The sequence below is a fragment of the Numida meleagris genome, chromosome 2 (genome assembly GCF_002078875.1).
Source record: "Numida meleagris isolate 19003 breed g44 Domestic line chromosome 2, NumMel1.0, whole genome shotgun sequence".
Classification (NCBI taxonomy): domain Eukaryota; kingdom Metazoa; phylum Chordata; class Aves; order Galliformes; family Numididae; genus Numida; species Numida meleagris.
The window spans coordinates 34,168,764-34,196,231 of record NC_034410.1 but is presented as its reverse complement, the minus strand read 5'-3'; the positions used below and the strand labels follow the sequence as shown (position 1 = coordinate 34,196,231).

The 27,468-nt window shown below is 41.0% G+C and overlaps 1 protein-coding gene across 3 annotated transcripts; it reads right to left on the bottom strand.

The window, feature by feature from the left end:
• GALNT15 (polypeptide N-acetylgalactosaminyltransferase 15) lies at positions 388-27,468 on the bottom strand. Of its 3 annotated transcripts, none has more exons than XM_021387509.1 (11): positions 27,260-27,468; positions 25,783-26,485; positions 20,150-20,316; positions 19,260-19,464; positions 11,347-11,514; positions 10,661-10,778; positions 9,582-9,776; positions 6,008-6,139; positions 4,852-4,953; positions 3,868-4,008; positions 388-2,849 (listed from the first exon to the last, which is right to left on the bottom strand). In XM_021387509.1, the coding sequence occupies exons 2-11, from the start codon at positions 26,322-26,324 to the stop codon at positions 2,703-2,705; spliced, it is 1,917 nt and encodes a 638-aa protein (XP_021243184.1). In that variant the 5' UTR covers positions 26,325-26,485; positions 27,260-27,468; the 3' UTR covers positions 388-2,702. The 3 variants fall into 3 exon arrangements, with proteins under 3 accessions (XP_021243184.1, XP_021243183.1, XP_021243185.1); XM_021387508.1 differs by having other exon boundaries at positions 25,783-26,325; XM_021387510.1 differs by lacking the exon at positions 27,260-27,468 and adding an exon at positions 26,531-27,092 and having other exon boundaries at positions 25,783-26,325.

Genomic DNA, 27,468 nt, shown 5'->3' with positions numbered 1-27,468 from the left:
AGGAAGTTTTTCACTCAGAGGGCGATGATGCATTGGAACAGGTTGCCCTAGGAGGTTGTGGATGCCCCATCCCTGGAGACATTCAAGGCCAGGCTGGACGTGGCTCTGGGCAGCCTGGTCTAGTAGTTGGCCAACCCTGCACTCAGCAGAGGGGTTGAAACTCGATGATCTTTGAGGTCCTTTTCAACCCAGGCCATTCTATGATTCTATGATTCTATGATTCTATGATTCTATGATTCTATGATTCTATGATTCTATGATTCTATGATTCTATGATTCTATGACCTCCTGGACCATGCAGTAGCTCCTTTTCGACCTGTTCTGAAGTGCAGTCCCCTTGGAAACCATGTTACTAAACACAACAAGTATAATAGTAATTATTCTTTATATCATTTGGAACAATATATTTTAATTTTATTGTTGGAAGAGATATTATGCAACATACTTTTTTATTGTACACATATCTACAGCACACCTTATTTTCTAGGCTTTTACAATTATGTTAAAAAGCAATATAAGATGAGGATCGCCACAGCTTTTAAGTTTTATTCCAAACTTTTCCTCTCTGAACAAAAATATTTTTATTCTTCTTGATGATAAATCCCACTTGTGATCAGTTATCATATTTGTATAAACATTTTTGAAACATGAAGCAAAACGCTGAAGGAATGAGTGTAGTCTAAAATAGAATAAATAATACATAATTAAAAAATCTGTCATAATTAAAAAAAAGAAAAGGAATCACATTTCATTAAAACAGCATTTCACTCAACTTTTCTGTGATTTTAGAAAATGTCTTTTCTCATCCTAGATCTGGCAATGATCATAGATCACTTGTTGTTCTGGAAGCTGTTACCATCCTTTCAATTAAAAATTGAAGTGTCTTCAAGAGTGTCACAGGGAATTTTAAATGACATAGCAGCAAATGTCATTAGGTTCTGATGCTATCAAAGAAAGAGTAAGTGGTAATTAGAGCAGTTGGAGTGGTGCCTGAACATGATGTGGAAACTGCAGCACTCAAACCAAGCAGGGACCTCAGTGGGGAATTTTTTGGACAACATAACACAGAATGCTCTTCGTGTCTTCTGTTGTAGCCAATTTTGTATGCTTGAAACAAATGTATTATGGTTAACCAAGAGCCGGTGACTGGAATACTCTAAGCTGAGTATTCTGTCGTTCCTTCCTTTGTCTGAAGCTCATGCAATACGCTGTACATTTTATAAAAAAGCAATTTTCTTTCTGTCTCTTGAAAAAAATATCAACATCACATTAGGTTTCATTAACAATGTCCTCTCCCCTTAATAAATATATGTGTATACGATTGCTTTATACAATAAATCAGGTGTGGAGCCGACATGGGAAAACTCCCAGATCTTTATTCTTCTGTCCTACAAGGCTCTTGGAAAGTGTCATCATTCTTTGTTTTAACTCCAAAATTGCAAGTGCCCTAACAAAATATTGATTGAAGTTCGCTTTGTTAGCGCGTACTGAGACCATTCTCATTACCTAACATGAACTCTCATTCACTTCTGTGAGAGATGAGAGGTCAGAAGGGATGCAGGCTCTACAGAAGAAGCTTCTTTAGAAAATTACTCATGTTGTTGCCTTTTGCAGATCACCTAGGAGACCCATGACAGCAACAATCTAAAAGATCTTTGTGTCTAAAACTCACAGTGTAGAAGACTTAGTCTGTACAGTGGGCAGCAAGCAAGTAGAAGCAGACATCAGTATTTTCTTCCTAGATAGCTGGTGGTGAAACTTCTCATTTCCCATTGTTTATTCTTTCCAACCAGCACTTCTGTCACTGCAATAACAATGAGCTCATCCCAAAGCTTTATAAGAACAAATTAATGTCAGTGGTACTTTCAATTTCAAAGTAAGCACGAGAGCTGCTAGTCTGCTCTCAAATCTGCTTCAGTTTTCTTCCACATTCCACAAAAGTTTTTCTAAGAGTTGTTCTTAGATTTCATGAAAACTGAAACAAAAAAGTTGTTAATAATTCAGTCTCATTATCCCATCCAAATTAGACTCTGGATGAAGGATATAAGGAAGGATGTGCCAAACTCTGCGGAATGTTGGTATTCCAAAGCAATTAGAGCAGTTAGTGCCTAATTAAGTACTAATTTATGAATTGTGCTGTCTTACGGATGGTAGAAATTTGGCTCAGGCTGGAAAACAAGATTTTAGCTATTACACATGAAAGCACCTACTACTTTTATACATACAAAACCTACTTTGTTTTATATGAGTCAAGTGCACTGTGCAACTAGATAAAACTCCCCTCTTGATTTGGCTGATGTCCTCTTACAGTTTCAAGTGTTTCCCTAACATTCATTTTCATCTATCCTCAGAAGTCACAGAGTAGGCTGGAAGACAAGCTTTCTGGCAGCCAGTTTTCCACATTTCCTTCAGATGGTAAACTGAACTGTCTTCTGCAGTAGCAGAGTTGAGGACCTGTTGATGCTCACAGTATCTTTATTCCCTGCTTCACAGAATAATGGAAATTTTAGCGACAGCTGAAAAACTAGGAACCAGCAGCAACTGTTTGAGCCGGCTTTTGAAGGAGAGACCTTCCTAGCTTCCTTGTATACTACAGCAAATACAAACATCTTTCTTTTCCTTGTAGGAAGTGTGCGTATCTTGAATCCCAAGGAGAAGTAATGCTAAATTTTGGAGGCTTGATCTCCCCACAGACCTACCAGTCATCTCTGATGTAGCCCTTGGGAACGTTCAAATTGCCACAGCTGATTTGTGTTCTTGTTACATACTGACAAAAACAAGTCCTTCTCATCTTCACTCTTCACTGCTTCTATGCATTTTCCAGAAAGGGCATGCACGATCATTCCGTTCTACAATATGAGAGGAAAAGGGGAAGAAAGAACAAATGAAAAATAAGTGATTTCCAGTAAAAACTAGTCCATGTTTCTGACTTTTTAATGTATTATATAGGTCATCAGTAATGACTGTTGTTCAAAAATATGTTAGTACTACTCTAAACATGATCACTAGGTCTAGCTTTGAGCCCAGGGCATTGCAAAAACACATAGCTCCTTTGGAAGCTGACAGGATTCATAAATGCAGAACTCTCTAAATCTCTTTCCCACCGTTTTTTGTTTGTTTGTTTGTTTGTTTTTGTTTTGTTTTGTTTTGTTGGTTTTTTTTTTCCTATGGGTAAATGTTGTCATCGGCATGAACTACAGTGTTAGTGACCACAAAATATGAAAAGGACCAGAGCTTCTCTTGGGAATGAAAAAAAATTACAGCGGGTATTGTACCTGAGGATTTTAGCATCCCTACAACTACAGTAACTGCTGTTTTCTCAGGCTGTCCTAGAGCGTAACATTTTTCAGTCTTGCAGAGGAGTTCTTACTCTGATGGATGAAGTCCACTGAGTAATACTGAGCTCTTGTTGTAAGAGGTTTGTCCTTCTCCTACACTACAGGAGGCATTTTAAAGATTTCCCTACTTCCATGGGGCTCTTATTTGGAAGAACTTGGGATTCACAGACCCTCCCCCTATCCAAAAGAAGTGGGCAAGGATTTATCCTGCTCTTATTTTCACAACCTCTTAACTTTTACAACCTTGCCTCTGATTGTATTCCCATAAAGCCAGTAGGTTAAACAGTTAAAATAAGGCTATGTGAATGTAGGTAGGATTTATGTAATTTGTGTTTTTAAACCAAATTTATTTTGCATAGGCAGTGTAAACAGATAAACAGCCTCTTGAATTTCCTGGGTGAAAATGGTACAGAAGTGAAAATTGCCCTTCAACTGAATCATCCCTTCCCTACACACAGATCTGCTCAGTTACCCAATGATCACACCATTGCCACAGCAGCCATCCTCTCATGGCAGAGAGAGTACTGACCTCCTGGACGTCCCAGTGCTGCTCGCTGTTGTCTGTCTCCTTTGTGCAGTTTTGAGGGATAACCTTCCCATGTCTGACATCAAGGCAAAACAGTGGAGCAGACCCGAGACGGATTTCCTTCATGCTATTATATTCAAAGTGCTAGAAAAAGGAGGGCTTGTTTGAACAATGAAGGAAGGGCATCCCAATTCATTTTAAATGCTCATTCCAGCATTAATTTTCCCACTCCTGTTTGTTAGATGCTACCCAAACATGAATGAAGGAGAATTAACAGGCCTGATCCTGCAAGGCAATCTCCCCATGTAATTTTGGCATAGCTACTTGCCTGAGACTGTTTTTCCGAGGAAAGACTTTGTGGACTGTAATTACATATAAAGTAAACCCATTCTATAGGAAAATTTTCTAGTTTAATAAATACTTGAAGAGAAGGATGTTTCTGAAGTGTCTGTACACACTGCAGTTTAAAATGTGCCTGCAGCTCACCCTGAGCTCACTGTGAGCAGTGAAACTTGCTTGGGACTTAGAGTAAATATCTGCAGTCAGTCAGTCTGTACTGGTTTGGCTTCTCTCAGTGCAAGAACTTGTTAGTCTAATGCCACCTTGCCAGCCTACACGAATTTCCCTCCTGTCTTTTAGGCAGTTTTTTGGACACTAGAAAATGGGAAAGCCTGCCTCTGTTACTGTAGTCTTGATACACCTTTTTTATGCCCAGGCATTCTTTTCTCCAGATTCTACAAAATAAACTAACAAATAACAACTTAATGATGTGTGCTGGAACAAAGTGTGGGGATCTGGTCCCAGGCATGGAAAACTGCCATTTTTCAAATGATGCTCAGCTACAGAAAGATATGGAACGTTGCCTTAGCACACACCTAATTTTGAACACATTATTTCCACTCATGTCTACCCAAATGTTTACCTGGATATCTTCTGAATGGTTCCCTAAGTCCGATGCAGTGCTTCTATATTTAAAATGTACAGTACCTGGCTGAGGCTGTTACTGCAAGGAGAGAGTTTGATAGAGCCATCTGCCATTGCCTTTCCAGGTCTGTAATCTGCACAGAAGCCAGCACCAGTATTGTAAAGCTGTAAAAAAATGTTTATACTGAAATAAAGCACAGATATCAAGAAAATATCCTTCAGCTAACATTTTTTTTAGGATTACGTTCCCATATCATCTATGGTTTTGCATGTAATTCAGGCAATACTTTTTTTCTTCCAGACTAGATCTTGCATGTTGATCTTGCAAAGTGATCTGATAACAAGGGAGAGTCTCACCAAAGGTCAGTGTTACCCAGTGAGCTTTAAGTTAGAGATACCCACTTCTGGTTTTAACCGTTATGATGTTAAAAGAAATCTGTCAGAACTACATTTTTGCTAATGGAAAATTGCCCATCAACCTGACATTGTAACTGGCAAAAATACAGGTATTCCAGAGGGAAAAAAACATTTCCTGTGATCCACAGTTAGTTATGCTTTTCTCAAGCAAGCCTTGATAATAAGGAACAGATAAAACAGTAAAAGGATGCAGTAAAATTTGGCTACAGATATCAGTGTGTGACTTAATTAGTAAACCTGTTGCCTTGTCGGGGGGAAATCCTGTCCAGTAGAGTTTCCTGGAATAAATCCGTTTTATAATGATTTTAAAAAGATTAGTATCACTTCCTGTACACAATCTGCAAAGGAGCTGCTTTCGCTATCACCTCTGTCTTTGGGGCAAGTGCAGGACTGGGGAAATGCTTCTTTTCCTTCATACACATGGATCAGCACTGAGAAATCCCAGATGCTATTGCCATTGCCATCTGAATGGAGCAACACAGTTCTTTTCTGTTTTTTAATGACACCTAAAGAATCTAAGTTTAGGATCCTCTGATCTGTGACACCAAACTATAAAATCTGAGCTCATCTCTTGCCTGGAGTTCAAGGTTTATGCGAGAATTTGGACTGGCTGTTCTCTCCAGTCCTTTTGCTTCCTCTTCCATTCTTTTTGTGTAGCCTCTTTGGACAAGAAGCATTTCAAAGTGAGAACAGCCTCTCACGGTACAATTATTGAGTACCTAGTACTACCTAGTACATGCAAGTGATGCTGAGGTCTTCAGTGGAAAAACACAAATCCTTTTTTCTGTACATTTTCTCTTACCTTGCCAGAGAATCTTGGTGTGTCTTCAGGCCGGGAGAGCTCAGGGTACACATTTGTTATAAACCACTGGAAACTTCTACAGCCTAGTCTCTTCTGTAGCTGGAGACGCTCACTGCAGTCTGGCTTCTCTGCCTTCATGGAGAAAGCACAGGGCAAAAAAGGTTATTACTCTATTTGTGTTAGAGATGCTAGAAATGAAAATGACTGCATAGGAATTATTTCCACCACTTCTTCTATCTTTCATGTTATACATCATACATATCTCTCAAGATAAGGCAAAAGAGGAGGACCAGCTGTACTCTTTCTCCAGCTTTGTGTTTCAGTTGTAGCAGGTGCTGTGAAAATAGGTATTTCCTTTAAAATTGTTGTTATCCTGCAAGATGCATCAGACTGTCCTCTTTTTAATTAAAAATATCTAGGCCAAATTTGACAATTTTTGCACTGAAATCAGGGATTCAGATGGTCATTCAGTACAGAATTTACCCCAAAATTTAAAAAAAGTCAATTAAAATTTTATTTTCTGGCCTTTTACCAGCCCAAATTAGTACTTGTCAGTAATTAGTAATTGTCAGTCCTCTGTTATCAGAAAATTTAAGAATAGAATTTGGCCTAACATAAAGCTTATTGAATAATTATCTGGTGGTTGCTAAATGGAGTTGGTAAATGTGTTTTGTGGCTGTAAAGGACTGAGGGTCTGAGTATCTGAGGGTATTTAGCACCTGAAGATGGCCAACAGGATTCTGAAAACCTCCTAAGCAGGTAAGTGTCTAAACCTTAGATATAAAAGCACACAAAACACTTCTAAATCTTTCAGCACCCAAATACTACAAGAAGTCCCACCACCTTTAAGAGTCTCTCTCCTCTTTCTTGCCAGTAGTAGATTTCTCCCTTCACATTCTTACATTTAACAAATGTAAGTTTATATTCCAGGACAGCGGTGTGGATTCCTATGTCAGACATTAGAACTGGGAACATAAGCAAAGAATTGCTTGTAAATAACTTTCCTTAGCTCAGCCATTTCTCAGCAGCCTTAAGGAATTAAAAAGGCCTTTGCCACACGCTTGAAAATCAGTGACAAACAAAGGGCCTTGGAGATGAAGGGAGAAATATCAGTTTCTAAAGGTGTGTATCAATCATGCCAGCCCATGTAAGCTGCACAGGCAAATCTCAACAGTTGAAATATGCTAAAGAGAACCTCATCATTTAATGTCAGCCCTAGATTCAATAAGCATAACAACAAAGTTCAGCAATTCAGCACCTCACAAAACTGGCCCCAGGAGGTTTCCTTGTAACTGGGGAAATACAGGAGTAAAATGCTTCCCCTAAAAAGAGATCTTTCTCTGGAGGCTGCTTTGGCTGAAGAAGGTGATGGCAGTTAATCTCATTTTGTTGTCCTAGTTACAGTGTGCATTTGATGCTGAATAAGTGGCATAAATAATCTAAAGAAAATCATTAGCCCTGAAAACCAATCTGAAAGGAAACTGTGCTTGTAAATAAAACAAACGAACCACACAACAAAAAATACATGAGTAAAAGAGACAGTGGCTGAAACTGTGGAGTGCTGCAAAGAGCCATATTCGTCTGTATTAATGCTCACACCACAGGCATCCTGTGCAAGATGTAATTTCGACCATAAAATGGGAAGACTTATAAAGCAGTCTAAATGGGGTTCATTTTTTATTTCCAGTGCTGGGCAATGCTATTTCAAGGCTCATAGTGGCCCATAGGTGGCTCCGCTCAGCCTTGCTGTGCAATCAATCCCGCAGGGCTCTCCACAGCCCTAGCAGCAGAGCGACAATAATGTCACTGCTTGCTTGTGTCTTGAACAGCATCTCGCTGTACTGACAGGCTGATGGTATTGGCTGTGAAGGAAAGGAATGGAGAAAAAGGCCATTTATGTTATGGTATTCTGAACATTGAGATCATACAATTGGTCATTTGAAGGAGCATCATATTTAGGAGTGCTAAAAGTACCCTGGCTAGAATAAACTCTCAGGCAAAAGGTCATGGTGCTCATAGGTAGTAAGTGAAATCATTGATGGCTGTAGTTTTTAGCTCAGAAAATTGCTTCTGAGTTGACAAGAATGGCTTTCAGGAAATAATTAAATGATTTAATCATAAAAATCATCTTAAAAGACCTGGCCTACCATCCTTCTTCTGTTACATGGCTGTAAGCCTTGTGAGTCAGATGATGAAATCCTGGCCAGTGGGGTTAAAAACTACTGCACAGATATGGAGGGAGAAGCCTTTTTAAAAAGTGAAAACAGAATTAAAAATTGAATGTGTGTATCAGGCTCAAGCATGAGCACATCAGCCAGAGTGGAGGGGCAGACCCACTGGTGGAGCCTAAGGAAGTCACACTAGGTAAGAGGAGAAAAGCCCCACTGGCACGTGGCTTTTTTCCTCTCCCCACTGTGATGTGCCCGCTGCTGATCTGCTTTCTTAAGCGGTGCCCAGTGCTGCAAAGACTGGAAGGGCTGAAATGCAGAGCGAAACTCATTGGGAAACTTACTGGGCAACTTTTCACAGCACCTACCCATGCTGTGCCCAGCTGTTTTCGGTGAATCGTCTCCTGAAAAGCATGGCACTGCTCAATGAACTTGAGACTTTTTTTTTCTTACTATTCAAAACTGCTCACAGGTTTGTCCATTGCCTTGTAGAAGAGGGTATCAGAACAAGAAAAGGCACAGGAGCCAGAGAATTCTGGAAAACTGCAGCAACATTAAAAGTTTTACTGCCATAGCTCCTAATACAGCATCCAGCATTTTGTAATATGTGGCATATACAGTCCCTTGATTGACCATGATCTGCAGTGGATTACTCAGTGGCTTAAAAAAAAAGCATGGCCTTTCTGTAGTTGTTGGGTGGTACGTAGATTGTATATGGTTCAATTGTGGCTGCATGCCAGGGCTCAAGCCTGTCATAGTGTACAGGCTACTGGGAACCCAAATTTCTGGAGGGTGGACTGCTGGCTCTGTGATCCTTCTAATGATAAAGTAACTTGAAAAAATACCAATGGTGAGATCTGGCTTCTTCAGTTACAGACAGTTGCTTCTGTCAGCTTGGGAAGAAACCAACTTTTTTTGATCACTAGAGTACTAGGACATATTGTCTTAGAGTAGGAGAGACACCACAGTTTGCCACATGCCAGTGAATATTACTTGAATCATGTACTAGATGCCTTCAGCCATGAAGAATGAATCCTTCAAAAAGACCCTTCAAGCACACAGTGCAGTTAGGCTCCACTTTGGATGACTACCATCAAATGTGTTGTCATTGGTGGAAAGCCAAAACACAACTTGCTGGGCAACCCGAAGAAGGAGTCATTCGGAGAAGGAGTCATGCTCTAAGATATTTGACAACTTCAGCAAACAACTCTTAGGCACAGGTTTCTCTTTTTCTTGATGTAACAGCTCTTCCACCAGCAGGTTTTATAAAAAGGAAAAACTCTACCTGGTAGCATGCCTACTGAATGTTTGACTGTACACAGACACCCACACTATCATCCCACCACCTTCACCTACCTCAACACACATGCCTTCCCTCAGAAACAGACCACTACAGATGTCTTTACCTTGCTGATTAGGAAAGCCACTGTGTCATTCTTGTAGAAGTTCTCTTTGAAAGCACCCAGCCAAGTCTCTGCTATTCGGATTTTGTTCCTTACAATGGCTTCTTCATAGGAGAAAGCATGGGGAATGTGGTTTCGATAGACATGGCCAACATGGGAGCATGGAATGATTTCTACAGAGCCACCGCAGAGCCAGGTCTGAAACACAGGTGAAGGTGCAAAAAGAGATGATCTTCTATGTAGCTAGCAAAGCACAGCTTTACAGACCAGTAATATTGAGAATGCAAAGCCAGATTAGAGTCACTCATTGAGTTAAAATCTACTCTGGGCAGTGTCTGAATGTTAGTTGTCAAAATTTCAAAAGCACCTGAAGAGAAGCAGCTCCTTTACTATAGATTCCCCTCAGGACATCCTAATCTGTGTATTCCCGGAAACAGAAAGAACATCGTTATGTGCTTCTTCATACACTGCTCTCCACAGACATGGAGACATAGAGAAGATACTGTGCAAGGCAGACCTTTGATGTGATGCAGTATTACTATTTGTATGCTTTTATGTTTTCCTGTACACAGAGAGTGCAGTGTAGTGAAGAGACTTTGGGGCACGCCTTCTTTTGCCTTGGACATTAAAGACTATGCTCTGTGTCTGCAGTTTTCATTGCTTTTTAATATCAATTACTCCTTATATTCAGCAAAAGCCAATGCATGCAATGTAACATAAGCAATTTGATATTTAAAATAGATGGCAAAGAAATAAAAGCAATTCTTCATTTGGTACATGCCAAAATAGAAGAGGCAGCTTTCAGAAGGTACCTAAACCAGTGACTCTGACCTCAGGCAAACAGTGATAGTGAAACTTCCTTCTCCTGCAATAATGCTCCTAACTCACAGCATCTGCATATTCTTGCATGGTCCTGACAGATCACAGAATATGAGCTAGAATTCTGAAAGTAAAATGATATTTGCTATACCTCAAAAAGTTCTACAGTTAATTGCTTTTATAAATCACTTCTTGCCTTTTCATTCAGGTCCCTTCAAAACCCAATAGTTACCAGCACTTGACACTTTAATTAAGGTTCTTACCCTTATAGATAGCTCTAGATTTTCCGCTCCCCACATGGTCATGTCAGAATCATAAGCTCCAATGTTTTGGAAGTAGTGGCGATCCATGGCAACTACTGCACCAGCTACTGCAGGACTCCTGTGTAGATAGTAATTTGGAAGTGAACAGCTGTTTTGGACAGAGAATTATATGAAGGATGAAAACTCCACCATTTCTGTGATGGAGGTAATATTGAAAATTATTGAATACTACTCCTTATAATCTCATATTAACTTATCATCAAAGAACAACTGGAATTGAATTCTAGGATTTGCCTGGGCGAAAGAGCCAAGTTCTGAACTGTCGAATCAGGCTCAGAACGGCAGGAATTTTAACATATATGTACACTCAAAAACTACAGATACACAAACTGATTAAGACTTTTAACTCTACCTGGTCTATCTTTTGTTTTCCCTACAAACCTCAATACCTTGCCTGGTCAAGTTGTAGAGTAGTTGCTTCCAGCTGTGTAGAAGACATTTGTCATGTTGAAAGTAGAACTGCGATCTACTTTGAACGAATGTCAAAAGCCAAACAATCTTCATCTAAGCCATCTAAACATTAACCAAGTGAATGCAATTAACCATGTCCCTCTTTTATTAGCTGGAAGATTGCCCAAGTTGTTCTGTTGAGGTGAGTGGAGGCATGTTGGCTGATGAACTGTTACCTGATAGGGCTGGTGGGAGACTGTCGTACCTTCTCTTCATGCTCTGGCACTGGTTCCCAGTGAAAATCTAGTTTCCAATCAAAAACACCTCGATGCAGGCTCGCAGAGTGCTGGTACTGAAAAGTCTTCCAGTCTATGACATCTATGACAGGGGAGACGATGCTGTTGCTGGAAAAGACAGTATAATTTCTTTTCAAGGCCAAAGAATAATTTCACTACTGTTTTAGTAAACAGTGGATCTTTATGACACAGTAAAGTACAAACACTCCTTTAGATGTCTCGTTTTCCCTCCTGATAGAGCTCAGATGCTCCATGCATGGCAATACTGAGCCTGCAGTAATGATTCTGAGGATCAATAATTTATTGATAACCTGACATTGCACTGTCATTTTAAAACTCTTCAGGATTTTGCTATGCGTTAACCATCAGAATTCTTATAAAACTATTTCACACAGAGGCTTCAACCTTTAAGGTTATGGATGCAAAATATAGTGAAAGATGATTTTGGTCTCATACACATTACCATCCTTTCACTGTCCTCTACATGTTCCACACACTTCATGAGTTTGTCACTTCAGGCCAGTGAAGTGCACTTTCCCTTATTTTGTTCTGCTTGGTTTTTTTTTTTGAATAAATTTCTATCACTGGTTTTGTAAAGCATTTTCTGTTTGTATAGTCTTTTACTACATCCTTAATGTGCTTTTACAAATGCACTGTCTCTGTGAGAAATTGACTTTTAAGAGCTATTGCGCTGTGAGCAGCAATCTTTCAATTGATTTCTACCTCAGGTTAAATTTGGGTTAGTCAGAGATGAGGTATTGGACATGTCCCCATAGTAGACTTGTCATGACATTTCACCGTGTGCATCATCCTGGAATGTACTGGCAATTTGGAAAAGCCATCAGTATTCCTTGTTTCCAGGTCAGTGATGTATCACATTTGGAATTTTTCAGTGTACAAATACAGTGGTGTTAGGGACTGCAGGAAAGAATATATTGAAGAACAACCATATCCATTTCTGCTCCTTTACACAGAAAGTATAGCCTCTGGTCTTAGTGTAAGGGCTTGCCTACATAGAGAAGATAGATATTCTATAGAAAATGTGAGTAATATTTACTAGGGATTAAGGTGAAAAAAAATTATGCTAGAATTTTTATATAGGAAATTATTTTAGACTAGCTCTTTTCTTAGAACATATATTCCTTTTAAAGCAGAAATGAAATTTCTCAGTTTTGGGGCAAAAAGTAGAAGGCTTTATCTCCTCTTTTAAAGATTTATATTTTATATTAGATTTTTATGTTGGTCGGAGATTAGTCTTGAGAGAAATACGTTTAAAACATACTATAGTCAGTGGAGGAAAGTCACCTCAGACATCTTCAGTGCAGTGAGCCATTTGTTCATTTCAACAGCAGAGACCAGAACCAGCTGAGGAAGCTGGCAGCTCTGGGTGATGGTCATGTAGTCCTGACATATCTGCTCTGCCTTTACAATCTCTATTGCAATGCTTTTTCAGTGACTGGATCAGGGAAGCTCCGTATTCTGTTTTATCACAGTTGCCGTTTCCTGTAGATTATTTTGGAACCCCACAGAGAAAAAGAGATTACTGATCTTCAGTGAATTGTATAAAAAATATACTATGCAGACGATAGCACCAAAATGATTCAGTTATTCCTTTGTTTCCTCATAAGAGCAAACTGTCCTATGATGAGATAAAGGCAGAAAGTTTTAGAACAGAGAAGTGACTATATCTCTCCCTTCAGGTATAAAACCAGCCTTCGTAATATATTATAAGAGGTGCTCTTAGAAACAAGCATTGTGTCTGTAAATAAAACGGTTTTATTGTCACCTTTTGGCAACATTTGTAGGCAGTGATTTGCTGCCATTCTTCTGCAGGACTCAAAGAAAAGATCCTAAAAATAATAAAGCTCATGTCCTCCCTTGATTCTCTTGATGAAAGCATGGTGATACAGTTTTATAGCCAAGACAGGAGCAACCACCCCAAACTCAAGCCAGCAGGAGTTGGCTTTATAGTGGAAAGCTGTGTTTAACCTTTACTCACTAACAGCATGAAAAGGAAACTAACCGCTTCTAAAAGTTACTAAAAGGTAGTGCTCTGGTGGACTCACACAAGCAGGTGTTCTTTAATTTGATGTGCTGGGAAAAATCCAGCTAGCAGATTAAATGGATGTTCTAAGATTAAACTTCCAAAAATGAAAAATCACTGTAATTGTAATTTCTACATCCTGCTGCATTCTCCACTGTAGACATCACTGACAACTGGCTGGTTAGGAGAGTACCCGGAGCTGGATACTTCCCACCTGTTCAGTGCTTCTTGCTGAAATGCTTGCTATCACTGCTTGTCTGTCCATTCTCATCCAGAAAGGACTGAGGAACTAATGACCCCAAGTTCCTTTATTTTCAAGTTTCAGGGTCAAGAGGGAAAGATCAGGGGGGCATGGCTGAGTGGAAGCCAGAGGAGGCAACGTAGACTAAACCATTCAAAAACCCTTGATCATGAAGACTAGACCATATGTGTATATCCAGATGCAGACAGCGCAGATACTCAAAGTTATGCTTCGACGTATTCTGGATCAGACAATCCAGGCATTTCAAATGATCCTCCATTTCCTATCCACCCAATTTAAACCCGCTCCTTTTGGATCCACCCTAAATTTGTTACTGCTCTAAGACTCCAAACTCTGAAGACGCTCCTAGCATCAGTGCAGTTGCTTGTATAAGTAGTCACTAAAGTAGTTGTTCTTGCTGAAATAACCATTATTTCTTAGTGCATGCTTTTACTTTGCTTGTTATTGAGCATGACAATTCCATGTTATTCAAGAAAAATACCTGCACTGATGTCATGGTTCTGGTGGATAGGAGAACAGGCAATTTCCCAAACTCAACACAAATTATGACACAGAAAATTATGATTTTTAAGACAGATGAACAAAACCTCACTGGATGAGACATATTCTAACCTGGCTAAATTCAAAAATGAAACAGAACAAAATAAAATCGAATATCCTTTACCACAAAATTATACAGTATAAATTGATCACTGTGTTTTAAAGCTATTACTCCAGTAGTTTTTTCAGCATGCCATGATAAAATGTTCTCGAGAGTGTATTACTAAATGGAATGCGTGATCCTTACCTAATATAAACTGGTGCAGCTCTGCTGAAACCAGTAAAGTCACACCTTAAAACTTTAAATATTGAGGGTGTCTTTGTGATCTGAAATAGATGAATCCAGTAACTTTATCTTTTGTGAAATCTGGCCAATGTTCAATTTAATCTTAATCAAGCAGTGCTTTACATACCATTTGGTAACAAGGCTTTTTGGTAGAAAAGCCTTTTTTATATCTGTTTTCTGCATATTCAATGATGGTTCGATCTTTGTGTGGATCTAAATGCAAATTTGCAGCAGAAGGTAATTGAAAGCTGGAAGATGTTCTTAGCTATTCTTCTTGTTTTTAACTGAATAACTGGCAGACAGTCAGCAGCTTTTCGGCACTTTGAAACAAAACACATACTGGCAAACTACAGCTAATTTCACTGTGGAATTCAAGGAAAGGAAAAAAACAGGAAACTCAAATATAACTGGCAGCAAGGCTTTGAACCATTTGACTGTGGTGATACTAATTTGCGAATATTTCAAATACTTGGAACACACAGGATCTACAAAAGGTCACAAATCCATCAAAAGAGCATCCCAAGCAAGAACAATTTCCTAGTTTGGGATTTCTCAACCAAATACAATTGTGAATGAAATATCTTCTCATGACCCTTGCAGTCAGCATGGACATTATGTTCTTTTCTATATTTAGAATAAGTAACATGCGAAGAGGAGGAGTTAATTAACATGTTTGTTTTGAAGCCTTAGATATGGTATTTTGAAAGTGCTTTTTAGTGATTTATCCTTCTTTTTTTTTCTAGGAAAGGAACAGATTTTAATCTGATTAAATCCTCCCTTAAATAAGGAGGAACAGCAAAAACAAAACAGGAAAATGATGTATTTTCCTCAACCAGTTTCAAAATGATCATTCCCTGCGAAAATAAGATAGCTTAGAAATCCAGGCAGTGCGAGTTATCTGGCTCTGCACATAGTTAAGGCTTCAGCAAATAAAAGAGAACCCAAGCTGGCTCTACAGCACACTTCATTTTCACTGAAATCACATTGCTGGCTGAAGTCTTCAGGGAAAGAGAAATTAAAAATATTTGAATTTAGGTGGGATTAATAAAAAGAGAAGACAGTGATCAGGAATGGTAAATCTATAGTATACAGGATTACTTAATTATTGCTTTTCAGACCAACTCTTGACTGATTTAAAGCATATTAATTGATGCTCAGCTCACATGCTAAGCACTAAATACGTACTTCAAAGCCCTGCTAGGTATAGTCCTGAGAGAATACTGTAAAAAAATATATCTTTTGAACCTTCCTTTTCTCTTTAAATATTCAAATTTGTATGGGGAGTACCAAAATCTGTAGGTGCCACTGTTGCCTTTTTACACTGGACACTCAGTGCACTGTACCATGAATCATACCTAAACCCACATTTCTTCTATTTTTGGCAAAATTGACTGCTTTTGGCTTTAGATTCTCCTCAAGCTTCATTTCCTCATCTTCTTTAAAATAGGTCACCTGCTGATACTGATCAGCGCTGTGAAAGATTGTAAGGAGATAGCATGTCTTCAGATAACACTCCATGTGAGTGTGAAATTAGTGTTATCGACGAACAGAAGCTATAAAAAGATCAGACCAAAAGCAAATTGATGGTTGGGCTGGATGATCTCGGAGGTCTTTTTCAACCTTGGTGATTCTATGGTTCTATAAATTCCCAGGAAGCAGGCTGCTGTATGTGATGTGTACAGAAGGTTTTCAAAAGAAGAAAAATAGCATGAAAATGCGTGCTGAAATGCGTGATGGGGTTGCGTGTCCTCTGGATGGACAAATTCATACTTCTCCAAGCCTGTGAGATGGTTGAAAACAGATGACTTGTGCATTTGATAGCTTGAAAAGCTGGGAGATGGGCTGCAGAAAAATGGAGAACTGGACAAAAAAAAGATGAAGGAACTGTTCATTGCAAAATATTTTCCATCTCCTTAGTGTAGTGCCATAAAACCAGCACTACTCACTAATTTTTTGAACAGCACAACTCTGTATCTATTCCTGTATCTACAACAGAGGCTCTGCTCGAGTCCAGAGCTAATGAGATATCTTTCCATTGCTGTGTTCATTTCTTATTCTGTTTAACATAATTTCATTAAAAATTAGTGACCCAGAATCAGGGAGCTAAGCAGAGGCACTTTGAATTTTAGAAACCGGAGAGGTTTTTAATATTGCAGGCTTCAGTTTCCTAGCAATATTTGAGCTGTGCTATAGTCAGCGCACCAGCACCGAGGAAAACAGCCACTGCAATGAGGAGCAGGGAAAAGGTCCTGAGGCCAAGCTACCCCTTTGCAAGCCATCCCCCTCTGACAATGCTACGGTGCCTACGCCTTTTTTAGATCTGGAATTCCATTTTCAAGAATGTAGTCAAGGCTTATTTTGCTTCCATGCAACATTGTCAGGAACCACAATTTGAACTTTTATTTGTTTAAAAAATCACCCTTCCGCAAGAAAGGATCCGTACACTTCAGCACGATGGTCATTGTTTTTAGGTTAAAGCAACAACCTTTTCAAGGCTTCAGGCACAGATGAGTGTATGCTCCCTCTGCCTTTCAGTGCCTCTGGAGCAAATACAGAATAGCAGTTGTATCCTGCAGTCTCCCAGAAAAGGCAAAACCCACAAAAGATGATTGTAATAATTGCAGAGCTGCATTACTATGCACCATGCTACTCACCTAGAATTAGGCTGAAACATAAACAGTTGTCAGATGAAATGATCTGTGGGGCGTCTCGTCTAGTTTTTAATGCTGTTCAGGTGACTGTGATATTCATCCTTGAATAATCAAATGTCAAGGAATGCACTGCAAATCACTGAACCATTCTCTAGGTGGTGCACTAAGTTGATGCACAGCATCCAAGTCAGTTTGTTTGGTATGGTTCAAAGAACTGGTCCTAGTCAAGGTGCCCGTAAATGCACATGTAATGACTTTAGAAAGGCTTAATACTTTGGGGGTTAATGAATAAAACCCCCGTGCTGGGAAATGAAATGCAATCACACAGAGCAGTCAAATATTTGAGAAATCTGTCTGTTCCTGTAAAATTGGGTAATATTTTTCATGTTTGTCTTGTCTGTCATTACCACAGGCTACTCAGAACTAGGGATATCTCCCTTTCCGTGAGTATGTTCAACTCAGAGTGAGGTCTCTGTTAGTGTAAAGATCTCTGCATTGCTAAGGTCATGATAACAGTGGTAGATCTGCTCAGGAGAGTAGAAAATTTGGCTTGATCACAGTTTTCAAAGTTAAAATCTCTCTCTCAGCTCCTTTAAACTCCTGCAGAGGACTGATATTTGGAAAGGCTGCACTTTTCCTTGCCAGCTGAAAATTCACTTGCTCTACGTGATTAAGTGTTTTCCCATCCTGTCTCTCCAGCAAAAGTGCATGGATAGCAGCTTGATTGGTACAGTCAGAGGAGGAATGATGGGTATTTCACTAGTTACTCTAAGCTTTTTTTTCACTGTGCTTTCCTCATTTGGGCTGTCTTAGGAAGAGAACATGTTTGAATTTAACAGCTCCTCATCTGCTAAATGAAGCCAAGTTGACTAGTGATCTCCATGCAAGCATTATTAGCAATTTAGCAAAACTAACGAATTAACTTCCTTATCAGGTCAGTGTTATTATCACCATCTTTCAGCTGGGGAAACAGGGACACTGAGGGAAACCAATTGCCAGATACCTTAGAGCATGCCTGCTTGTGCACTGGAGGACTGTACATTCCACTGCCTCGTAGTATTCTTCACGAATTCATCTGAATGGTGAAATCATTTCTAAAAGCTCAAATTAATTTTCTTATGAGCAAACATAATCAGCTATATAAGCACCTTGCTCCAGTGCCTGAGAACTGCCTTTGAAGGTCTTTATTGCTACTATTTAGTGGTCTGGTAAGGGTTTAAAAGATGTATTTTTCTCTTTTACCCCCACAAGCAATTATTCATTTTTTCTCATGTGGCTTATGGGTAAGTGATAGACAAGTTAATATACAAATGTTTCTTTCAGAAAAGATTATTTAATGAAGGATTTACTTCCATGTGATTCTTGAAATATTTTCAGTGATTTCCTTGAGGAACTCAGGGACTGCAAAAATGAGCTCAGCTGTACATCAGAGAGTAGGCCCAAGCACCAAGCTAAACCTGTAACATTCTGAAAACACAAATCTGTATTCTCCCGTGTGAGTTTGGTATCAGTGAAAATATCAGAGATCAATCTAGAGCTGTCTAAGCTGTGTGGAAAATCTTCTGTTTTTCTGAGGAACAGAGATGGTACAGGTGATATTGGTTTGTAACCCCGCAGGCTCAGGAAGCCAAAGTAGTTAAGGTCATCATCCCGCTTTATCCTCAGCTTAATGACTGAGACAGCTAAAAAGTAAAAATAATGGATTGCAACCTTTTTAATTCAGACCACTAGGAAGCCTTGTCGTAGCTCTAATGAGGGCTGGATAAAAAATGCCAGTTTAGTGATAGTGGGTGTGAAGTGAGGTTATCAGCTGCATGCCCTATCCTGTTTCCCGCATATCATGGTGATGCACATGTTAAAGTAGAACGTAAAAGCAATGTGACCTGCACAAAGGAAATAACCAAGCAAGGATAAAAAAAAAAAATAAACCAAAATCTTTCCACATGCATCTCTTCCAGCAGGAATTAGGCATGTGCAGGGAGCTGATGAAGATATTGGGGTTGGACATGATGATCTGTAAGGCTCCCTTCCAACTCAAAGCATTCTATGATTTGGTGGTTCTGTATTTACCGGTTGCTGGACAGCCTGGAGAGGAGCGGTTCCAGCCAGCCCTTCTGACACTCGCAGTGTGAATCCATGAAGACGAGCACATCTCCCGTTGCCCGCGCAGCCCCTAGCATCCGACCTCGGATGACTCCAAGCCTCTTGTTGCTCCGGATCAGCTTCACGCTGTCCAGCTTCGAGATGTATTCACTCAGGGCTGACTTCAGGGGCCCTGTCATAAACAGAATGGTCATTTTAGCTTTGATTCAAACTCTTACTAGAAAGCAACAAGTAGTAGGAGATGTTGCTTGCTTGCCAGTAAAATGTTCTGGGAGCATTTGTTTTACATGGCCGTGCAGGCCATGTTCCAAATATTCCCACAGCAGTGTAATGTCAAAGAGCAGTAGAGACTAATGGAAACTGAGATTCACTAGGTGTGAAGCTGTTCCTATGAGAAACTTAATATCCCCCTCTCCTGTTTTCACCAAAAGGTAGATGCTCTCATCGTCTCATAAAAGACACAGATCAGCGTGAGATACAGGTGTTTGGCTTTCCCAGGCACTTGGGATTACTTTAGCAATGTGGAGTTTTCCACTCCTCACTTCAGCCAAAGTCCACGTCTGGAAATTATTATACCAGATCAGGTCCAGTGGGAAGATTTGCATGCTGTGATCTTATTTTAAAGCAAGAAAGCTCAGAGTGATTGAAAGCGATGGGGAAAAAAAAGAAACATGCTTCAAAATTGAAAGACTAAGTTTAATTCTAGAGATGGAAGACTGAAACCTGGCAGCCAGCTCAGGGGCCTCTCCCTGAGGGTCCCATTTGCCTTTTACTCTCTTCATGCACTTCTTGGAGGTGGACGGTTTCCCCCCTTGCAGCTTTGGAAAGCAGAGATCATTCAGAGAAATGGGGGTTACCTTGCTGGCTCAGGTCATCCACTAGGATGATATCCTTGAGGGAGGCCTTCGGGGCTGTGTCTATAATGCTGTGCACTGTTCTCAGCAGTGTAGACCAGGCTTCATCATGGAAACAGATGATGACACTAGCAGTAGGCAGGCTGGATTCATATTCCTGCTGTAGGCACCTGTATGGGATCAAATGAGGGATTCACTAGAAACTGGTACAACTGGCTACTTTTCTCTCAGATCAGAATTGCAAATTACACCTAAATTTTCAGGGATGGATAGCAGTTTAAGATCCTAGCTCAGGAAGCAAAGGAAGTATTAAGGTGTCCAAGACTGGAACACAAAGTGAAAATACAAGAATGACATTACAAAAATTAAAATAAAAAATACGAATGTTTCACTGTATTCTTTTGGTGTTTTTTTTTGTTTTTTTTTTGTTTTTCCTTCTGTTCCGGCTGCTGAAGGAGCAAAGAGCTCAAATAATCCAGAAGACAAAGAAAGAGGAAAGACAATTAAAGCAAAGCAGAAAGGGTGATAAAATAGATCAATCAGCCAACCCCGCCCCTTCCATATTTTCTCATGTAACAGACAAAAGTGCAAATTGAAATGCAGTACCTTTAAGACTAACAAGAAAAATAACACACACAAAAAAAATCTACACAACACATCAGCATAACTGTGGGCTGCCTGACCGGGATCATGGAAAATAAAGCCAGCATCCCTATACAGCAAAGAAACAGACCAATGAAAACAAATACAGATGCATTTAAGAAAGTTAATGCGTTTTCCCTATAAATTCTGCACAGTTTGCTTCTTCTGATGAAAATACATCACTGACAAAAGAGGCTCCCAGCTAAGTAGGCTATCCCCATGACTATTTCTACTGTTTCCTTTCCAACTCCAAGTACTGCTACAATCTACGGCAAGAAACCTGGCTGCGTGGACATGGAATGGCATTTCTGGAGAGGCATCCAAGTGCCAGTGGGTGCCCGCGGCTCCCCGGATTGCCACGGGGCCAAGATTTCTCCCATGACATCAAGACAACAAACACCAAACTGACAATGAATGGGATGGTTCTTCGACAACTCAAGCATTTAAAAATCAAAAACGTTTCCTGTTCATCCTCGTAGAACCTCCGTATATCAAAAAACTCTTATCAAACAATGCCTATTTCATAAATGCAAGGAAAGGAGCTAAAAATCTGTATTCACCACAAAAACTGTTTTTCAGTCTGCCCATCTTAGCTCAAATGATAAAGGACACACCATGCAGGCATGAGCGTATTCATTTTCCAGAAAAAAGCTCTCAAATGCCAGTATATCTGTTTTTCTTACATAAAAAAATACATTTAAAAGCTCTTTAATTCCTGAGTAGTGCTCATCCAGTTTTCCAATTTGTTTAGCAGCAAGAACTTCTTGAAGGAACGACAAAACTGTGTAAAAATATTTACACCTAACTTTGTACGTCATTTTGGTTCCAAGGCTGCTTAGCGGTCCAGCTCTGTATCTGGTGTCAGTGCATGAAAGCCAGTTATTTGGGTTTTATCTGCTCCTTTGCTATTTCAGCATTTTCATACTGCCAAGCAAATCATCAAACGGATTTTACAGTGGTTATTAAACCATTAGTTGCTCAGCTAGTTCAACTGCAGCAGAAGCTCATGTCAAGGATATCATTTCAATATTGCTGTTTGTAACCATTTTACTTAATGCTTCAGTTCACGAACTGGACCCTATCATGCTTGACAATACCAGTCACAAACCTGCTTATCATTCAATGGAATCCAGGGTCTGAGTGATTTAATAACAAATAAAAAGACATGAATATTATAGACATACTTCTGGGAATATAAATTCAAAATGAGCACAATAATCTTTTCTTGCAACTTATGACATTATGCATTAGAATCTTCTGTACAGACAGAAACATTTTCCTGATATTTTCTACGTTGTAACTAATGTATTTTGTCCTTGCTTTACTAATCTTCTGTAATCAACAGTGTTGTTTCAGAATTGCATATGGGAGACTTTTCCCCATTCTTCAGCAGGATAGAGAAAAGGATACTCTTGTGATTCAACACTATCTGTATTTTTAGGCAGAATAATCTGTAGATAGTGAAGAAAAGTGAGGATCTGATGCAGTCCTTTTACTACCAGGCAGCTTCTAAACAGGAATACTCAGTACAGTGATACCCACATGTACTTTCCACCATAACACTGCAAGGCTTTGTTCCTAGTATTGTGATTATAGCGAAAAAATAAACTAAGACTGTTGTGGAATCTTAATTGGAAGAGAATTGAAAATGACTGCACTTGAATACGCGGCCTAGGTGGTGAGTATTTAGTTGCCATGGAGATTGGAAAAGGCTTGCAATATAGATATCTAGTCTTCAGAAAAAATGAGAAAGGGTGCTGGTACGCGGAATTGCCTTCCCTGCAATTTGGAGCAGTTTCAGACTGTCTATCATAAATCAACATTTCAAAAAGTCAGGGCTGTGACTGGTATAAGGCACAGTGATTTAATCCAATTTGTGAAAAATAAGGAATTGTCACATGCAGCTAGGAACTGGAGAGCAATTCTGCAAGGGGAAAGGTTCTGCCAGCAGTGACTCCCACTCACCTGCAGGAAAACATCTCATTGAGATTCAGCTCCCAACAGCACTCCAGTGGGAGCTGTGCTTTTGTAATGAAACTTAAATTTCATTTAGATACTTGTGTGTCTGCATTTGCCTGGATACATACAGTCTGATGCTCAAGCTTAAGAGAGGAAAACAGACATTTTTTTTTCACACAGAATATGGTTATCAAAGTAAATTGGGAAAACAAGGCATCTGACTGGATGAATTTATCCACTGGATAAATTTATCCATTGGGTAAATCAGTAGGAGTGCTGGAAAAGATACCATTTTATGCATCTACTTTCTGAAAAGTAGCATAAAACATTCACCTGGAAAGGCATGCAAAGAGATGTGGGGAATGTTAGAAACTGGGGTCTGGGCAGAGAGTATCTGAAGTATCACATTCCAGGTGAGGAAGTTGGACCCAGGGCTACCAAGGCAAAGCACAGTCAGCAGGTTCTGCTTTGCTTCCACTGGAGCTCTGTAATCTTCACATAAAAAGAAACTGTAGTTCTGCAGCTCAGTGCTCCAACGCAAAGCACAACAGGAACAGCAGCTACTTGTATCTTACAGCATTTACCTTACATCTTACACTCTGTTTTAAATGCAAAAAGGAAGTATGTAAATGTGAAGCCTGGTCAGCCTTATTTTACAGTACCTGCAGTGCTTCACAATTGGTAGGCATAGCTTTGAGTCTGAAGAATTTGTCATTTAAAGTGAAATGAGAGAGACTGAGTCCATGCAGGTGACTTACTGAAACTTCTCTAATGGACTGGTTCCTCTCTAATAAATAATAATAGACATTATTAGAAGCAACAGGATACAACAGAACAACATAACATAACAGACATTGTGATTCACTACTGCTTCACTCTTATGTTGCCTCAGTATAAAATGTGATCAATACAGCTGTGAGCTAGGCCCACAGAGTAAATCATGTGTAAAAAACATCATTTTTGTTGCATGTTGTTCCATAAAGGACATGAGTGGCTTAGAGGTAGGCCCTCACTGCAGGTTTATGATCTGGATTTAGACCTGAATTACCGAGAAGCCTCAGATGTTCAGATCTGTGGTTTAAATCTGGGCTTCTACGAGCTGGGGTGTTGATAGGTCCTTAGGCTGTCACTAGTCAGACAGGAAAACCCATCCAAGAACTTTGAGACCATGGCTTAAATCTCAATTGAGATTAGTATTAGCTAAAGCCGTCTCTTGGATGGCCCTCTGGCTGCCAAAGAAGAACTGTTTTTTGGCTCACATCACAGGCAATAAAAGAGGGTCATCATTCCTCCTTTGAGCACTACATAGTTCAAAGAACTGCCAGTGAAGTATGGCAAAAAATAACTTAAATAATATTAGTGTATCATTATTCAATGGAAATACCCACATTAACATTGAATCTAGTCAGCAAATGTAGAAAACACACAGTCTTTCATTTCTCTTTCTTTAAGATTGTTCTCTGGAACAATCTTGGAATGTTCCCTGGAAATTGGAGCCATCACCTGCCTTCAGACATGGGAAAATGACCACTAGAAAAAAAATATATATATATAAATTCAGTGTCTTAAAATGTTTTCTGGCACATCTTTCTACTGGGTCCTTGGGGAAAGCTGCAATAGCTCTTGTCACAGGAGGCAAGAAATGAAGATAGCCAGCTGCACCCTATTTCTTCTCCAGCAGGCAGGGGAGAGTAGACGCTTCTCCATCTGTTTTAAAGAAGTAGGATGAACTGTTCCTCATGGGCTGTCGGAATAACTGTCTCGCAAGTCTCTAGGCTTCAGCTACAATATGTGGGGCTTCGAACGAAACACACAGGGTTTCAAAGGTAATGTGTAGAACTTCAAATGCAACAGGTACAATTTCGTATGTCTTCGTATGTCTTTGGTGTGGCTTCACAGTGCTGCTGTCAAGCCTGGTCAGACACACTGGTCCCCAGCTCCCCTTCTCCCAGGAGCTGCCTTTCACAATCACAGAATCACAGAACGGCTGAGTTTGGAAACCACCTCTGGGTCCATCTGTCCAGCCCCTGCTCCAGCAGGGACACCCAGAGCAGGGTGCCCAGGCCCATGTCCAAGCAGCTTTTGGAGATCTCCAAGGAAGAGACCCCACAGCCTCTGGGCAGCTTGTGCCACTGCTCTGAAATGCACAATAATTTGATGCCCAGATGGAACCTCCTGCATTCCAGTCTGTGCCCTTTGCCTCATCTTGTCAATGGGCAACACTGAAAAGAGCTCAGTTCTGTTCTCTTTGCACCCTCCCTTCAGGCATTTATATACATAGATAAGATCCACCTGAGCTTTCTGTTCCCCAGTCCCAGCTCTCTTGCCCTCCTCTCGTAGGAGAGCTGCTTCTGTCACCTTACTGGCCCTTTGCTGGACTCTTTCCAGTATGTCCACAACTCTCTTGTAGTGGGAGGGGGGGGTGCAGACCTGGAGACAGAACCCAACGTGCGGCCTCACCAGAGCTGAGCAGAGGGAAAGGCCCAGCTCTACCTCCAGGGCGGCGGGAGCGCGGCCGCCCCCGGCACCTGCAGCGGAGGCAGTCCCCGCGACCGCCAGCAGGTGGCGCTGCAGCCCGCATCCCTCCGCGCCGTGCTGCCACCTCCGCGCGGGGGGGGATGCGGGGACCAGGATGACGGGGGGTTGGAAAAAGGGGACCCAAATAACGGCAAACATCGGCCGGCGCTGAGGGCTGGGTCGCTAGGCCCTCCTTCGCCCTCCCCTACAGAGAGGGAAAGCCGCGGAGGTCTCTCCCGGCCCCTGCAGCACCTGCCTGCTGCTCGGGGTCCGCGGCCGGGCCGGGGGGAGCGGAGCGGAGCGGAGGGGAACAGCGGGGCCGGGGCTGCAGCAGGGAGGCTGGGATCGCAGCTGGCTCTGAGGAGAAAGAGCTGTGTTTCCAGATGGGAAACCGACGTGGGGAAAAGCGTTACCCCACACCGAAGGGGACATTTTGATTAGGAAGATGCAGGGTTCGGGACAGCGACAGGGTAGGACAGAAGCTTTCTCCCAGAGATCAAATAGGCTGTGTTACTTACAACGGGTGTCGTACCTCAGGCAGCTCCCTACGCAGAGAGATCCGCTCGCTCAGTGCTTCGTTAAAGCCGTGGGTTTCCAAGCCGAGCGGGCGCTCCCCCGTTGCAGCCCCTTTGCTTTCCCCCAGAGGCAGGGACAGGAGCTGGGACTCGGGGTCCCCCTCCTTGGCCTCCGGCCGCCTGCTTTGCTGCTTCACCACTCGGTAGCCTTTCCTGGCCTTGCTGTGGTTCCTTCGACCCGTGGGGGACACGACGGCCGCGATCAATTCATCCTCCCGCAGGGAGATGAACGGCGACAGCCCGTCCAAGGGGTAGTACTGCTGGCTCTCCTCCTGGGTCTCCAGCATCTCTTGGGTCTCCACAAAGTCCACCTGGTGCCCTTCCTGGGGGTTGAACTCCACAGGCTGGAAAGTCCCGTCCTTGCTCCGGTTGCTGGCTGGTGGATTCAGCGTTGTAACCATCAGCAGCAAAAAGCCCAGCATCAGCAACAGCAAGAGAAACTGCAGCTTACGTGATCCATATCTGCACTTCTTCCTCAAGAACATACTGTTGGTGACAAAATGATACAGATTGTCATGTTAAATATCACTTGGATCTTGCTCAGATTCCAGTCCTCGGGTTGCAGCAGCACGCTGGTTTTCACTATCTGCCAAGAGGATTTCTTGTTCCCCTCACATTTCACTGATGCTGTTTCATGCCTTCCTCTCTATTTACAGACAAAATAGAAAACGCCTATTAATATTGCACTTACTGTAGTAAAAGGCAGCATGGATCCAGTGAGATGAAGTAGATCTGTTGTTACGGAGTCCCTGCTCAGTCAGGAAAGAGCATGTTTAGCAAATGAAAAGAGTAGCTTAAGTTTTGATGTTTTCCTTTTTAAATTCTAGGTAAAAAGAAATTCCATTTCTTATAGTTTCCTTCCAGACTATTTCCTGCTTCTTCAGAGTTTCCAGTCGCTGCCTGGTTTCGTGTGCCTTATCTCTGAAAGCAGATCTGACAGCTTTCCCCCGTCTGAGGCTTCAAGTTCACTGTGATCAACAGATGAGAACTAGTCGGTCCCTGACTTTGCTTCACACATAACTACAGCACTCAGTCAGGAAGCACTTTGCCAGACACAATACAGAGCAACGTGTGCGTCTTTCTCCTGGTCCTAATGCCCTCACTGTTCTAGTCCTATCAAATCAAAACTTTGCAAAAGCTGTCAGAGGTGAAATATAAGAAGCAAAACGCTGTGTTATAAAACAAGTCAAGCCATACCACGAATCACTCTGCTTCTGAATAACCTTATTAAGTTAAGAATGCTCAGAGTGAGAAGCAAGAATTTTATAAACTGAATAAAAGATGGAGTGCACATGATTTATTTAGTGTTAGATTTATTCATATGGTAATGTGCTAGCTGGAGCACGAGTATATTTCATCTGCAATAAATATTTACAGCTGCTAGGATTTTAACACTGACATAAGGATGCCAAATTATCACCTGGCAGACTGAAGTTTCCTCATCCATAAATTTGGTGTTGCACAGGGAGCAGCACTTCAAGTTTTCAATAGTCCAGGAATAACATGTAGAAAACTTGGGCTGGAACAGCTACTGACACCGAGAGAGAGCAACTTCTGTGATTAAATGGGGAGCTCAGCCGCTGAAGTCTGTTTGCTAATATTGCTGGCAAGTGTGTTAGTGGGCACTGA

Coding starts and splice junctions, on each gene's coding strand:
- GALNT15 (XM_021387508.1), bottom strand. CDS start 27,282: ATGAGGAAACTTCAGTCTGCCAG. Junction 4,009..4,851: donor GCAGTAACAGCCTCAGCCAG/GTACTGTACATT, acceptor TCCTTTTTCTAG/CACTTTGAATATAATAGCAT. Junction 2,850..3,867: donor AGCACTGGGACGTCCAGGAG/GTCAGTACTCTC, acceptor CTCATATTGTAG/AACGGAATGATCGTGCATGC.